Source organism: Phoenix dactylifera, chromosome 11 (genome assembly GCF_009389715.1).
Source record: "Phoenix dactylifera cultivar Barhee BC4 chromosome 11, palm_55x_up_171113_PBpolish2nd_filt_p, whole genome shotgun sequence".
NCBI classification, from domain to species: Eukaryota; Viridiplantae; Streptophyta; class Magnoliopsida; order Arecales; family Arecaceae; genus Phoenix; species Phoenix dactylifera.
Window position 1 is genome coordinate 6,824,430 of NC_052402.1, and position 16,118 is coordinate 6,840,547.

At 36.9% G+C, this 16,118-nt stretch overlaps 1 protein-coding gene across 4 annotated transcripts; it reads right to left on the reverse strand.

Moving 5' to 3' along the window:
• Positions 1–523: 523 nt before the first annotated feature.
• Positions 524–15,037, reverse strand: LOC103719828. Of its 4 annotated transcripts, none has more exons than XM_039131426.1 (9): positions 14,725–15,027; positions 14,480–14,551; positions 11,965–12,049; positions 10,749–10,816; positions 9,088–9,228; positions 6,620–6,661; positions 3,931–4,067; positions 1,002–1,100; positions 549–912 (listed from the first exon to the last, which is right to left on the reverse strand). In XM_039131426.1, the coding sequence occupies exons 3-9, from the start codon at positions 12,039–12,041 to the stop codon at positions 784–786; spliced, it is 693 nt and encodes a 230-aa protein (XP_038987354.1). In that variant the 5' UTR covers positions 12,042–12,049; positions 14,480–14,551; positions 14,725–15,027; the 3' UTR covers positions 549–783. The 4 variants fall into 4 exon arrangements, with proteins under 4 accessions (XP_008807468.2, XP_038987354.1, XP_026665322.2 ...); XM_026809521.2 differs by having other exon boundaries at positions 14,480–14,575; XM_008809246.4 differs by lacking the exon at positions 14,480–14,551 and having other exon boundaries at positions 524–912; positions 14,725–14,865.
• Between the last annotated feature and the right edge of the window lie 1,081 nt (positions 15,038–16,118).

Consider the following 16,118-nt stretch of genomic DNA (forward strand, 5'->3'; position numbering starts at 1 on the left):
TGCCCATGCAAAGGATACCCATGATGTGGTTGTTGGTTCCTCTGACTGTTTCTTAGCCAGGATATGATTTATCCTGTAATTTCCCCTTATATATGACAATAAGGAAAATCTGGAACTGCACTCGGTTTATCTCTTTTCTTCTTATAAGCAAATCTATCATAGCCAGTGTATTACATAAGTTTCCAAGTCAAACTGTGTGGAGTCCATTTCTCTGAGAGCTGAATCCAAAAAACAAATGGTTTATGAAATAAACAGAAAACACTTTTCTCTTTTGTTAGATTATGCATGCAAAGAATCAAGAATTGTATTAAAATCTAGAGCTATTATAGCACAAGATAATAGATTTGCCCCTTGAAATGACTACAACAAGCGCACGCCAGCACTTCACCAGGGACAATTATGTCGCAGAATTTAGAAACCAAGATTGTTCGCCAATATCTCCAGCAGCAGTCTTGGCCAGATGCGTAGGATCCCTAGTGTAAGGCCATTTTAAAATGCGCACAGACGCAGAGAAGCACCAAAATCCAAGGTCAAGCAATCAATTTCACTTAAGAAATCAATTTAACTCACAATCATACTATAAAATATCTTTTATAAAGCATAAATAACTCATTAATGTACACAAGATCAGGGATAAGGCCCATTGGAGACTGGTTAACCTCCAAGAATTCCATTTTGTGATAGTTTAAAATGGTGAGAAAAAAATGAAAAGATGACGCCTTCATAATTTTCACCAGTAAACTTGCTCTGATTCATTATTTTTCTCCAAATGTAGATGGCTCATCATGGAATGTATTTCCAAGCTAGGCGCATGACATTGTCATTTATATATGGCCGCAGATCCCACATGAGGCAGTAGCTTTCTAATTGTGGCGATGATGTACTAAGATTTATGGACTGAATGATATTTTCCTGCAACATATATGATTGTTAAATACATGAAGACTCTGTTCATAAGTAAAATGGAAGTGCAGAAAGTAATAGCGTGAATCGATGTTTACCTGCATAGCATAGTCAAGGTTCAGCATACCATAGATGATCGCCATCATAGTTACATATGACATCGATTTCTCTTGAAGATGTACAGGTTCTATTTCCTCCTAGTAAAATGCAATAAGGGCAATATTTAAGAAGAGAGAAAACATATAAACATTTTCTTATTTTATGAACCACAAACTAAAATATTCTGATGCAAAGTACATACTTCCATTCTCCTTTTGTCTTTTATTTACTAGGAAATACTTAGCATAAATACTTAGCATGTTATGTATGTATTTTTTTTGGATAAGTAGAATTGATTAATAATCTTCTTTTTCTTTTTGGTACAGAATTGACTAATAATTTTCAATGAACTCTTTTGGATGAGTGAATGTAACTTAGCCATAACCAACAAGGCAACAAGCCTTGTCCCATTATTTGGAGTTGGCTTTACGAATTCTTATTTTTGCCAGTAACTCCTTTTGAGGTCCAGCTCTACTAGTATTGCAAGCTTTCCAAATCTTTCCTTGCACCTTCCATTTGTGCTAGTTTAAGTTTTCATCTACTCTTTGTGAACCCCTAGACAAAAAATCTGCGCTACCTGGAAGTTTATGTCCAGCTCCTAGAATCCATGTTGGGCACAAACTCAAATTGGACAGGCATCAAATACCTGGATACTTTTAAAAATTTTTAACTGTAGCTTTTAGAAATTGGTATACCGACTCCTCCAACATTGAGTTTGACCCACTAGAATAGCGTCAATGGTCAATTATCAAAAATTTTTAAGCTAATTCGGAAGTTAGGATGAGAAACATGCATATTGGAAGACCTAATAAATAATATCTTTTAATGTTTAACTTTATACAAATATATATTCTATACTAGTTAAATTGTTTTTCTTTTACATATCCCTGCATCTCATTTATGTCCTCTTGCCGAGTCAGATACTCGGACACATGTCCTGATCTGGTTCTCATGCCCATGTCCATGGCCATGCAACACTGCATGAAATTGATCCCATCTTCCTAGGGCCTTGTCAGTCTTTGTTGCACATGCCTGTTCTATCTTAATCTATTCTTGCTCACTTGACCCTCAACTGACACAAATACTATGCCTCCTCTAAATTCTAATTCCTCACTCTGCTCCTCTTATATAACCATATATCCACCTTTCTGCTTCATCTACCCTTGATTCTACTGAATGCCTTTGACTGTTTCTCTAATCACTGTATTGTAAATCCAAGTCAATAGACCCAAAAATATGGTCACAAAATCAGTTTCTCATTAATGGTAGAATCTTATATTTCACCATCTTTTGCACTTTTTGTCCTTTTTGTAGCTCCACGAGCAAACTGCAAAGTCAGCCCATTTTAGACCCAGTTAGTCCATGGATCAGGCTCCGCCAAGTCCGATAAACAAAATTATGGCTTGGCCAGACCCAGTTTTCAAACAGGTGGTTTTTTCGACCCAAAGCCCACCCACAGGTCCACAAAATCAGGTCCGACCAGCCCTAGATGAAGTCAGGTCACAGGGTGAGCCCATCCATTTGGAGTCAGTCCTACTCATGCTCATACTATTTCAATCAGCTCTTCAGAGTGTTTTCCTCAACTGATGCAACTAATAAGCCTTCACTCTTTTAGTCATGCCTCTCTATATCCTTTGAGGCTTTACCACACATACACCTCAGCATTCTCAAATGAGCTTGGGTCCTCTTCTTTCTCACAACTCCGAAACTACTCATAATTGCATATCTGTGGTAGTTTTAGCAAGACTAACTTATTGCTATTATATGATCCTCTTGAGCTCTCTAAGTTTAAATTTTATAATCTTCTCAAACTCAATTAGCTATGACTGAACTCATATGTCCAAATGATTACAAGAACAGATCAACAAAGACCACCAAAAAAAAAGTATTATTTGACTGTATTGTTTTATAGGATTGGTCTATAAGCTCATAACTGGGAAGATTACTTTGGATACATATCCTATGATATCTTAACCATCCAACCTTCAGATATGAATTTCCAGATGCCAAGATGCATTGGTGATTTAGGATTAATGAATCTACTCAACCTAGTTCATAATCTGAATAACACACTAAAAGCTACAACGTGTGAACAGCAGAATTTAAATGAAAGGAAAATCTTAAACCATCAAATCCATATCTTAATATATCAGAATCAAATCAGCATACAACAACAAAGTAAGGAAGTTCACATGGACAGTGAAAGCCTACAGTAATAGATCATTTGATAGTCCTCCCATTGACACATGAACTATGGGTTCTGTTTATCTGCGCTAAATCCACTTAGGGATGTCTCTAGCTATAAAACACCTCATGGGCTTCATAAATATGCAGAATACACTGCAAATGATGAAGATGCAAATCCAAGCTTAAATGCTAAAATGGTGGACAAGAGAACTAAGATATTGGTGTCTTGAGAGTGCAAATATATAGTTTTGGGGACAAATGGTGAAATTAAAGATGTTCTTTCACAAAAATTCATTGAATAGGAACTTTATCATGAGAAATGCATGTATACTACCACCTAATATGGATGACATGTAGAGAACATTTCAACTAAGTTATAGAAGATTAAGGTGTTGATGAAATGCTTGCCTTGGAAAGTAATGGGGAAATATGGGTTCTGCTGTTAAATATGCTTACACTTGAAAGATCTCAAGTATAAAGAGAATCACAAATGGTGAAACATTATAATGTTACATAGATGCTAAAATAAAGCTCAAGAAACGTTCACTTTATGGAAGTTCAGGGTCCAAGCTAGTGTCATAGTTTTTAATCATTACTAACGTGGACTAAAGCACACTTCATTACAGGCCATGAGTTACTGGTGTCTTCATAATCTATATGGTGGGAAATTTTCGTGTAACTATTAAAGAAGTAAAATAACTGAGATTAAACAATTAAGAGATTGCAGAATGCTTTTTATACCTCAAAGGAAGTTACTTGATCTCCCATACTCTCACAAGAATACTTGTCCAAGAAAAGTGATGCACTTTGATTTGTCATCCGTGCAAGACCAATTGCATCCTCCTTGAGGCGTTCAAGTTCATCAAGCAAAACCTTAACTGAAGTAACACAGATTCAACACAATTGAGCCCATGCATATAGATCACAAGCACACAATCTGCATATTATTAGATTATTGAATTCAGATTTCAGAGCAATATAGACATGGTTCTCATGCTTTTCAAGAAGAGGAGAAAGGACCACCAGAAAGAGAGCAATAACATTATAATTTTTGTGTAATTCAACTATGTACGCTGCATGTGTATGCATATCCATACTATAAGTAATGCATATATTGCATGCATGCATACATTACATACATGCACAGATACATACATACTTCTTGTCTTCTTGTGAATTTGAGTTTTGTTAGTCAACCTTCAACTTTTAGGCTTAAAATTTTCTCCTTTTCTTGTTTGTTTTGTTTAGCATACTCATGGAAGCTGCAAGATTAAAATAAACAACCTGTCCTCATCCTTCTTCCTGATTTACTGTATATTGAGTTGAAATTGTTTTCCACCCAGTGGAACAAAAGCTTTTATATTAGTCCATTCTAAAATCTAGCATTCTTTTGCCTTCTAGAGGTGGTTGTTCTTATTATGTAATTTTATCGATGATCATCCCATTTATAATTTTACTGCACCAATCTAGTATTTATAACTATGGTTTGATCGTGTTGTTGATTGACCAATAAAGATTTATAATTTTGACAGAATTCATCAGTACCATTATACACATCTCTTATGAGTCGTGACACCCTTTATGCTTGAACTTTACAAATAGAATCATTAAGAGGATATATTATGGCATTTCTGAGACTGCTAGCATATTATTCATATTCTTTGCCTCGCAGATCTTGGTTGAGGCCATCCTCACCTGCACTTACCTAATGTTTGAAACTACAGTCGCAATCAAATATTTTGACTGGACTCGATCTGAAACAGACCTTGGTTTTGGGGTTTTGGTCAATGTCAGCCAATTTCAGCCAATTTCACCCAAAAACAGATAAATCAAATTTAGACCCTACAAAGGAAAATACACAAATTCTTATTTTTTTAAAATTTTTATCCTTATTTCTTTCTTCTTCAGCATACTTTTCCTTTGGATGTTGGCAGCTGCATGTGCCTACATAAATCTACAACAAATGAATAGACCGAAGTAGGCAAGCTCAAAGCCATGGTCCTACAAGTTGGGTTTACCCAAACAACCTAAATGGTTAGGTATTTCCTGCTCAAATAATATTTTTCTGAAAATCCTTGCTAGTTTTAGATTTTGGCTGCAACTCGAAAAATGAAAAACCAAAACATTCCAGTTTGGCCATATGAATCTAAGACCAAGTTTGATTTCACAGTTTACACTGAGATTGATCAATAGGACCAATATATTGTCATATAGGCAATTCGTACTAATCTTTAGCCATTCATCATATTTCCTGAATTTCGAGAATCATTTTCTCAACGTTAAACTCTTTCTTTTGTGATTTTTGAGAAAAATTGGAGGTATTACAATTTTAAGTTTTTAAGAAAGTTGAAGAATTAAGTTTCTTGTTAGCTAAGGCTATCATGAGAAACATATAGATTATCCAGAGTTAAAATGCCAACAAACAATAAAATGATAATATGTACACTCTAAAATGCAATCAATATTGGTTTTTTAATGTTTTTATTATATTTTAAAATGCTAAAAGTTTTTATTATTTTAGCACCAAAGCACCAAACAAATACACAAACATGGCCCTTACTGAGCACTGTAGTATAACTTGTTGAATTTTGTTTTTCTCAACTTGTTTTCTTTTAAGTCATCTTTTCTATTCTTTGGACATTTTTTTATATTATTTTAGCTATTTTTGGCAGAAAAATGGAAACTTGAGCTGAAATTGCTCCTCAAAACCGACACTTGATTGGACTGTCAAAAACCAGAACTGAAACTAAGTGTTCAAACTCCATCTTGGAGCTTATATGCTTATACGAACCACACTCCCACTTTGTCTCTCTATAAGAATTATCTATATGGTTCTATGGTGTCACCCATATCTACGAGCACCACCATACATTTGGGTGTACATGTTGCATATTTCTTCCTTGCAAACACAGAGAGCCTACACTTTAGACTGATAAATGTATCATTTTTCGGGGTATATCTGAAAGCAAAAAGATTATTAGCATAGCAATCTCACTATTACAGAGCTTGACATCCTGTTGTGCTTCCCTTGGGCTTGCAAAACATAGGTCTAGCACCATGTCACTAGATATTGACCTCCTTGTTGCATTAGCCATTTTTCACATATAGTCCTATTAACCAACATAATAAGGAAAACAAATATGAAAGGAAAAAGGGCTCTTTACAAATCTATTCAATATGTTTTAACAATAACAGATTAAAAGAACTATAAGCTAAAGAATATTAATATTTATCTGGCATTTTCTTATTTTATGCTATGTTTAATTTGCAGTACATTTCTCTTAGGTTCCAATTATTGTAAACTCTATAACCAACCTGTAAAGATTAAAAGCATAAACATAAAGCAGACATGAAATGATACTTGTTATATATGCAATATTCAACAGTTCAAAAGTATTGATTGCATGTGATAATGGGATATGGGAGTCACCTTTTAGTAAATGTTCTTGAAATCCTTGTTCACAAGAACGCACTTCTATAAGAGTATTCATAAGAACAAAGTAAAATCAATAAACCCATCGACATAATTGAAAAAAATAAAAACAGTATTCTTACTGAAATCAAAAATATTATAATTATTTTACATTATAATAATCAAAGATATGTCAAGCATGATGCCTATACAATCTTCATATAATAGTCCCATCCTTCCTTATATTTGCCAAAAGAAATCCAACTTTATGCCTCAAGGTTGTCATGATTGTTGTCTAATAGTCTTTGATGAAGGCTCTTGAAGTTCAAAGGAAAAGTTCATATTTATTGAAGAGAGCAACCCATCACTCCTTTGTTGTGAGGGCTAAAGCAAATTAATAATAGAAACGACATGCTTAAAGAAAACTAAATCAATTCTGACTGTAATTCCTAATACCTACAGGATGCTTTCCTTCATAATAAATGGAAAGAGTTTTTGCCTTTGCAACTTCATAAGTCATAACCATAGAATAATCAATAAGATGAACCTGAAATTTCAGATATAATTGGTATGGAGATAATGTTGAAATTATAATCATGTAACCTTTTCATTTTGGAAAAACATTTGTTGATAATTGTTGAAAAAAGCATATACATAGAGCATTTTTCTTGGAGTTTTTAATGGAGAAATCTATTGTAATCCAAACAGGCCTGTTGAGAGAGATGATTGTCTAAGATTTTATGAGTTTGGCGTAAAAATCAAGTCCGCTGCTAACCATCAGGACACATCTCCACAATCAAGCAGTTGAGTTATCCAAAAAGACCAATTGAAGAGAAACATGGCTCCACAAGAGATTGATCACCTTGCTAAATAGAGCTGTTCTTGATATCAATTTGAAGATATTAGCGAGATTATTATTTCCTAAACACATATCATATACCTCTTTGGATGTTTTAAGGAACATCAAATTGGTTCTATTCAAAACAAAAAAAAAAGAAACATCAAATTGGAGTTTGTTTAAGGCACCATGCTATTTCTTAACCAAGTCATGATTGGTGCATGGTCTAGTCTGTCATCAGTAACTTTCATTTGACCTTTAAGGTGGAGAAGTATAATCTTTCTCCTTACAGTTTGCCTAACGCCTTTAAATTAATTGACAACTGGAAGTATTTTTTCCCCCTCAACTTGATGGTGGTAATAGATTTCTTTAGGTATGGCACTGAAGCAAGATACCAGAAAATGGATACTCTTTCTTAAAGATTCTTATAATTAATCTTCTCAACTAAGGGCCGCAATGGAAGGCAAATACAAACATTCTAAGCAAGGAGCCAAGGACTACAAACAAAACCTACGATTTAAGGGAATGCAGGCTTTCTTACAGATTATTCCATCATAATCCTTGAGAATATTTATTAATAATTTTTTAACATTTTTTACTAAGTTTGTGTCCATTTTTTTCTGGATGAACAATCACCTAAACCTCGAAAATGGGAAAATACAAGATTAATAGCCGAGAATGAATATCAAAATCAGGATAGGTAAAACGTTTGTGTTTTCATGTTTTCCAAATTTGATATGCAAGCAGACATTTTTTTAGGTAGTTCAAGTTTCTCAATACTAAAGTAAGATCTCTCCTTGCCCTTACGCTATTCAGCCTTAAAATCAATAGTCTACGTATCAAAAAATTCTCAGAATAGTGACTTTTATACAATCAGTGAATCCATCATAATTTAACAAGAACACCAAACTAAATTTTAGACAAGGCATTCAAACCATTTCACTAATAATTAAAACATGAAATTTCTTCTTCTCAACACATACTAAGACCTCTCTTCTAAGCAGGTTGTCTGTAGAATATTAAGGAACTCGTGCAAAGAATAGAAAAGAAAAATAATTCAGTAAAGGAAATAAAACCCATAGCCGCAATTGCAAGGCTCCCAAGTGAAAAGAACTAGAACTCGTGCATTAGTAGACATCACTCATTAAGTCAATAATTGCTAATATAACATTCTCAAGAGGATGTTTCTGTTCCAAAAATAAATTTGGAAGGTGAGTACGGGAAAGACCATATTTAAAGATTTTTCTGATGGAAAAAAGGATTCATAACATTTAAAGCAAATAAGGACACGAATAAACTATAATGCAAATGTGATCAGCTTTGAAGATTGACTGCATAATAATTGATGTATATGCATTATATGACATGCTGATCAAAGTTGCTTAACATTAATTAATTGTTTCTAGAATGATTGATCAGGAATACAAGTTTTGCAAATTAAAATTATTAGAGCAGCTGCCTCTAGACAGAATCAATTTTCATCATTTAATCTACAACATGACATTTATGTTTATAAACATAAGTAAATACCTGCATAGAAAATCTACAAACCTTATATCCTTATCCAGGCATCTTCTAGAAACCCAAACTGCATATTAGCAATTTAATCGCTACACCTGATTAGATACTTAAGGCTATAAAAACTTACACTTGATTATGTTTTGCATGTTTTGGTTGGGATGTTTGCAACCAGCTTCAACATATGACTTCATTCTGTTCGTGCAATTAGCTTTAATTATGTCATCGACCATCTCAGATGTCTTATGAAGTTGAGGTCTTCTAAACATCTCTGTGCAGAAGGAGATATATTTTAGATTATAAACAGCATCTTCAAAATAAAAAAGCCTACTACAGAACCGTAAAACTCATGGACCTCACTTGTTGTTTACTATGCACTTTTTCTGCTTAAAGATATAGAAGCTTGTCATGGGTAAAGAGATATGCAACGAAAAAAATTAATTCAACATAAAACAGGTACAAGAATTCAATGGCATGCAAGCATGCAACCACACACAATCTGGAAGCCCAGTAAAAAGAAAGCAAGGTATCTCTTGACCATGATAAATCAATGCTCATCTGAACTGAACCTAAAACATATTTTTACACCCTTTTTTGGGTGCTGTCCCAGCCTCTGTCCTCTATTAGTTAAGTACATGTCATACTAGCCAGTGACCTGCATGGGTACAGGCACTGTTATTTGAATCCTTGGTAGGCAAAGGTATCCAAATTTTAGTTAGGGCATTTACGATTGATATTCAAAGCTGAAGTCTTCAAATTAGCTTCAAATGTAGGAGGGTATAAAGACTACTTATATTAAGTTGGTTATAAGTTATAACTATAAAATTTATGGTAAAACAGCAGTTTAGTTTTTGTTGATATTTTGACATTCTTTGGCTAGGCTGGAATAAGGACGTAACTTGTTTCATGGCTGGTTGTGATTTGTCCATGTCAGCTGTTTCATTGATATTTTAGGAGCATTATTTTTTCAGTGTTCAAAACTTAACCAATAATTCAAACACTGCCCACACAACCACCCTTTAGCAAAGAATGGTGGGGTGGGGTGCCCCTGCTTCAACAACTTGGCTAAACATCCAACAACTTGTCAGTGAAATGATAAATTGAATATGATCTCTGTGATAAAGCGAGGACCCAGTTTTTGGTAGAAACATACAGTTTTGAACTAAAAGGTGCAGGGAAATGAAGTTAGTCTTAAAACTACAAATATTGGAAAAGATATGGTGATTCGGACTTGTCTCTCATATCCTGGGCATATAAATCACTGTGAAATGCCATAGAAAATTAGATTACAAATTTTGAGCCTGAAAAAATGTCTTTAGAAAAAAAACCTCCATGTTTTGTTGCTCGTTCATGTGCCTCACTGTCACCAACAATCATATATTGCATCATCTCTACTGTGAGGCACAAATAAGTAGCCTCAAGTTGATCTCATGCATGCGTCCCATATATAGTTCTTGCTAAAACTACTCAGAAATCATGACAACGATATGTACGCCAATATGCTGCCTTTACTATTTTGTGGTCGATCTTCCTATAAAGTGCTGCATCCCTTTCTGTCACAGATTAGGTGAATCCTAGAGCTAGCAATGTTGAGTGCAGACCATTTCATACCATGGTTGAGAATCTTTTTACCGATGAGCTTGGAAATACTTCTAGTGTTGATGAAATGCACTTGGCAGCACTTTTTTTTCTTAAAAAGAAAAGGCATATGTATAGTGATAGTCCTGATTCACACTTGCAATTCCATGAATAGAAATAATCTTGATTATTGATTAATAAGGCAAAACTTACCTACTTCTCGGTGGAATCCAATAAGAAACTGTTTTCCTACTTCAACCAGCTCATCGAACTTTGCAATTCTACAAAACATTGTCATCCATGATTTCAGAGTTCAAGAAAAATTTACCATAATCACTTAAATATGAAATGAAAAACAGATGAAATGCAATGAAAGCAGTTCAATTACATGCTTAAGGTCAAAAGAAACAGTACCCCCCTTAAGTGAACTAAACAATTAGGCCACAAGAAGAACTGACTTCTTAGATAGGTTTTGTTAAACTTGTTTATAATTTTATAGATTTCTTCTTAAACTAGTTTTAGTTGATTTAAAATATCTTTTATTTTATTTTGGGGGAAAACTGCTAGTAACTCATGCACCTTGTAGAGGCATGATCATTCTAACTTCTAAGGAAAGCATTTGTGGATGTGTCTCAACCTGTCAGATCTTCCTGAAACCCTTTTCCCATTACTACAGACACATTACTAGCTTCATCTAATTTACTTTTCTGCCTAGTATTTTATATCAGGCTTTCATCCGAAATGGCTTTAAAAAGGGCTTGTTAAGCGGATCACATATGGCAGAATTATGACAGTTGAGAACTCAATAGGCAATACAATGACCTCTTACTTGAACACTGGCATTTAATGACTGTTATAAACTTTCCTGTAAATAATATAATCCTCAAAAGGCTACTTAGCGAGGGGAAACAAATAGTCTGATTGTAATTGGATCGAGATTCGTATCTCAATAAGGAATGGACAAGCATTGTCCTCCAATTAGGATTGATGCACATGAATTTAACCTTCTTCATATTTCAACAGTTCCAACTCAACTTTCCTGCACCTCGTCCCTCAGAAAGACAAGCAGAGAAGACATCCAGCTACAGATCCATCAGCCTATAGAAAGGATAGGCTATTCATTTTATTTTTTTTCTCCTGGCATGCAATAAGGATATCCACAATGACCAAGATGTTAATTTTCCACTCATTTTTGTTAGAATTAGCTTCAAGAAAAGATTTCCAGGAAACGCTAGTAGAGGTGAGCTAAACATTCGATTCAATCCACGGGACTTAAGGATTGCTCTCTGCAAGGACGAGAAACGAATGGACCAACAAAGAAAAGTTTCCCCCATATACAAGTGCAATCTGATTCCAAATTCTGAGAATAAAAGGTAATATATTGTACGATACCGACTTCAAATAATACAAGTATAGATTCAGAATTAACCTCGTCATGAAATCTAAGAAAACACCATAAGACTTCTCCTCCAATTCCGACAGCTTTCTCTGCACCTCGCTATCCATAATAGAACCTGAAAAACAAGAGAGGTGAGTCGGAAATTTTGTGCAGGAGGGAGGAGGAGGAGGAGGGGGAGGAGGTCGGCCAGCCGCCGAGGAAGAGAAAAGGGGAAATATCTGTAGGTTTTTATTTCTAAATCGGGCCTAAAATTCTGGGCTTAGGAGACTATCGGGCCGAAAACTTAATAAGGCCCGCATAAAAATCGGGCCAGGCTCCGCGAGACAGGCTTTTCTTTTCCTCCAGTCTATCCTCTACTTGTTGTTATTATTATTATTATTATTATTATTTTACTGAAACAAAAAGGAAAGTAGGGAGGAAGGAACAAGCCTACCTTCGCGTAGCAAAACTATGCGCTTTCTTTTACTTGTTTTTGCGGAGGGAGAGTGTTACATGGAGGAAGGCAAGTCTCAAAAGAAAAAACAATTACACTCTAAACAAAACTACAATCATAAGACTTGGCAGCCATCAAATAAGCTAAATGAGGGGGAAGAATTTCCATTCTCCAGCACTGGCCTTCAGCAGCAACACCAGCATTTTCTCACCAATTGGCTGATTGGTTACCTTTCCCAAATATATGTGTTACTTCGGATGCCTGTGAAGCCTTTTTAATCCACCATATGTCCAATGAACTACTTTAATAAGCATATCCCTCTCAATCTAGACTTGAGAAGCTTTATAGATGTAGATTTATGCATACAATCATCATCTTAATTCATCATTTAGAGTATGTTTGGATGATTAGGCTAAAAATTCTATAAAATTTATGGGTTGGGTTAGTACAACTTACAGCAAAATTATAGAAATATAGATTGGGTTAGGTTTATATTCATAAATATCCAGAAGTAGCTTTGGAGTAGGCCGGTCCGTATCCCATAGGAAGAAAAAAAAATATTTTTACTAATTGTACTGGTCTGACTCATGAAGCGTATAGGATTTTCAGCTCAATCATCCAACCAAGCCAGGTTTTAAAAGCAACATGAATCAGCTATACTTGAATGGTATCCGGTAATATTAGGGGTGGCAATCAGGTCGGGTCGGGTCATAAACGGGTCGGGTCACATGCAAGTCGGGTCAGAAAATCATAAACCTGAACCCGACCTGTTTATTAAACAGGTCAGAAACTACAACCTGAACCTGACCTGTTTAATAAACAGGTAATCCGACCCGATCTGTTTAACCTGTTTAATAAACAGGTAATATATTCCAATCCGACCCGACCAGTCAAAACAACTAGATGAAAAACAAAAAAGAACCAAAAACAAGTGCTAAATAATTCACGAACCCAATTTTCTGGTCACCTGTCGAAGACTCGAAGCCAGTCTATCCATCATCCAAGTAAGGCTGCAAATGGGTCGGGTCGACCCGAGACCCGATCCGGCCCGACCCGTGTGGACCCGACCCGACCCGAATTTTAGGACCCGCGGGTCCGGGTCGGGTCCTAAAATTGGACCCGAATCATTTTATGGGTCGGGTCTGGGTTTACCGAACGGACCCGACCCGACCCGAATAGACCCGAAGAGAAAAAGAGAGGGGAAAAAAAGCAAAAAAGAGTTTTTTTTTTCTTTTTTTTTTGTATGGGTCGTGGTATTATTGATCCGTCTGGATCCTCTCTCGATCTATTATATTGTTGATACCTCAGGTGTCTCGGTAGCTTGCTTTTTTTTTCCTTCTATTTTTTTGTTTCTGTTTTTTTTTAACTTTTGCAGGGGTGAAGTTTGGGAACACTCAACTGAATATGGGTCATGTGCCAGTTTTCTGCAATGGAATTGGATTTTGGAAGAAGGTCTGGGATTTTTTTAGTCTTCGTGAGAGGGGAGCTGGGAGACACCAAGTTCCGTCCAATCAGTCATATGGACAAAAAATAGTGCGATATGAAATTTGGCTTGTAGACCGACTTACTTAGTAAGTCCGGGGCCATTATTCTGGCTGGAGGTCAATTGCAAGTCTTTCAAGTCATGGGTCACCCAGCACCTCATAATTATGATGTGACTAAATTAGATTTGTCCAAATTATTTCCTAAAAGCATAAAAAAATTGGACCCACTTCGGACCCGAACCCGACCCGACTCGGACCCGGACCCGATCCGGACCCGACACGGACCCGACCCGACCCGATCTTCAACCGGGTCGGGTCTGGGTCCAAAATTAGGACCCGAACAAAAAATCGGGTCGGATCGGGGTCACCCAGGACCCGACCCGACCCATTTGCACCCCTACATCCAAGCATGCGATTGCACGGGATAAGAGCAAAATCTTGAGGGGAAAAAAAAAGCCGAAAGCAATCTAGAAGGATTGCCAATTTAATTCAATAAACCAGCTTTCCGATACTCAAGCCCCAGTTCTCAAAAATCCAGTCATCCACACACAATAGATCATCAGAAATTCAGAGAAAAAATAGATAACCACGGAGATGAGAGATGAGATGAGGAATCGTGCAAGATGACCTTAGATTAGTTGCAGTAGAGCTCGAGGCCCATGCCGTCGTGGATCTCGTAATCGCGGAGGGTGATATGGTCCTTTGGAATGCAAAAGATAAAACCCTAAGAAAATAAACGATAAGGAAGATTTTTGCCCTAGATGATCCATCTCCTTCCCCAAGGTGGAAAAAAGGCCCTAAGGAAGACAAGAAACGTACAAACGGAAAGAGGAAAGGAAGAGCGAGACGAGAAGGAGGTAACGGAGCGCTCACATGGCGGTTGCCGAAGAGAATCTTGACGGAGTACTTGTGCGGGGCGGAAGTGGCGGTGCCCTCGTCGCCCCTCTCTTCCGATTACCCTGCGGAGATGCTTCTGCGAGGAGGAGGAGCCGAGGAGGCCTGCGCTGCGTTGCCCTCAACCTCCGCAGTGATTGAAACGGGAACGAGGGAGGCGGAAGTAGTCGGCACGAGAGAGGAGAGGGCGGAGGCGGAGCCGCGGAGGTCCGGAGGAGAGGGGAAGAGGGACAGGCAAAGATCTCGGGCGGCACAAAGCTAACCCTAAGCCTAAGGTCCCTAACTGGCTAACCCTAAGGAGAATCAAGAAATAAGAATGGAGATTGGAGAACGGACGGTGGATTTCAGCTCGCGCTGAAATTAAAATTAGGCCGAGGCGGGCCGCGGGGAGTTGGGCCGAGGCGGGGAATTGGGCCAGCCCTAAGCCTTATTTTGTGGGTTGTGGCCTTTATCTATCAGCCCAACAATTAAACAGGTTATACGGGTTAAACGGGTCAGACATCTAAAACCTGTATCCGACCCAATTAATAAACAGGTTAAACGGGTCAACCTGTTTACAACCCGAACCTGTTTAGGCCAAACCCAAACCTGTTTACGGCGGGTCGAACACGGGTCGGGTCATATTTTGCCACCCCTAGGTAATATACGCACCACTTGCAGTTGAATTCCTCACAAACCCATCAAAGTTGATACTTAAAGTGTAGGAGACTTTTAAGTGTAGAGGGTTACATTGACCAGGCCCATCCCAATGCCATGTTGTGACAAAGACCTCACTTTTTTGAGCAGCAGGAAATTCACCTGCAAACAGTTTAGCTTTAATACTCATCATTCGAGTAGATACTTCCTTCTCTCTTTTTTTTTTTGGTTGGAAAACTCTCATTGCAGGTAGACGAAATCATATATCCTCTGTACGTTAGCCATGCCTTTATATTAACTTGCATCCCTTGCTAAGATGCACCTTGAATTATTCCCCTAACTTAGCTAAAGTTCCCTGAAATATAGCTGATATTGATCACTTCGTTCCAAACATTATTAGCAAACTGACATTTAGCCATCACATATTCCACAACCTCTACTTCCTCCCCACAAAATGTCTACATCTGGTTTGACAATCCTTTATCAGCAAGGATGGGTTTACAGGGAATCCTGATCTACATCAACTGCCACCAGAAGAAGCAAACTCTAAGAGAGATGCGAGCTTTCCTATCACTTCATTCCAAACATATTAGATGCTACTTTCTTTGGAAAAATAGCATCCCATGTTCCACTTCTTATCCAATGTAAGTATATCTAAAACCTTTGGATCATCATAAGCTATTATCCATATTTAAAGGCATCAGCAGTCCACATTCAGATATGTTACTTCACCTCCA

Coding starts and splice junctions, on each gene's coding strand:
- LOC103719828 (XM_008809246.4), bottom strand. CDS start 12,041: ATGGATAGCGAGGTGCAGAGAAAGCTGTCGGAATTGGAGGAGAAGTCT. Junction 10,817..11,964: donor TTCTTAGATTTCATGACGAG/GTTAATTCTGAA, acceptor AATGTTTTGTAG/AATTGCAAAGTTCGATGAGC. Junction 913..1,001: donor ACCTTGACTATGCTATGCAG/GTAAACATCGAT, acceptor TATATGTTGCAG/GAAAATATCATTCAGTCCAT.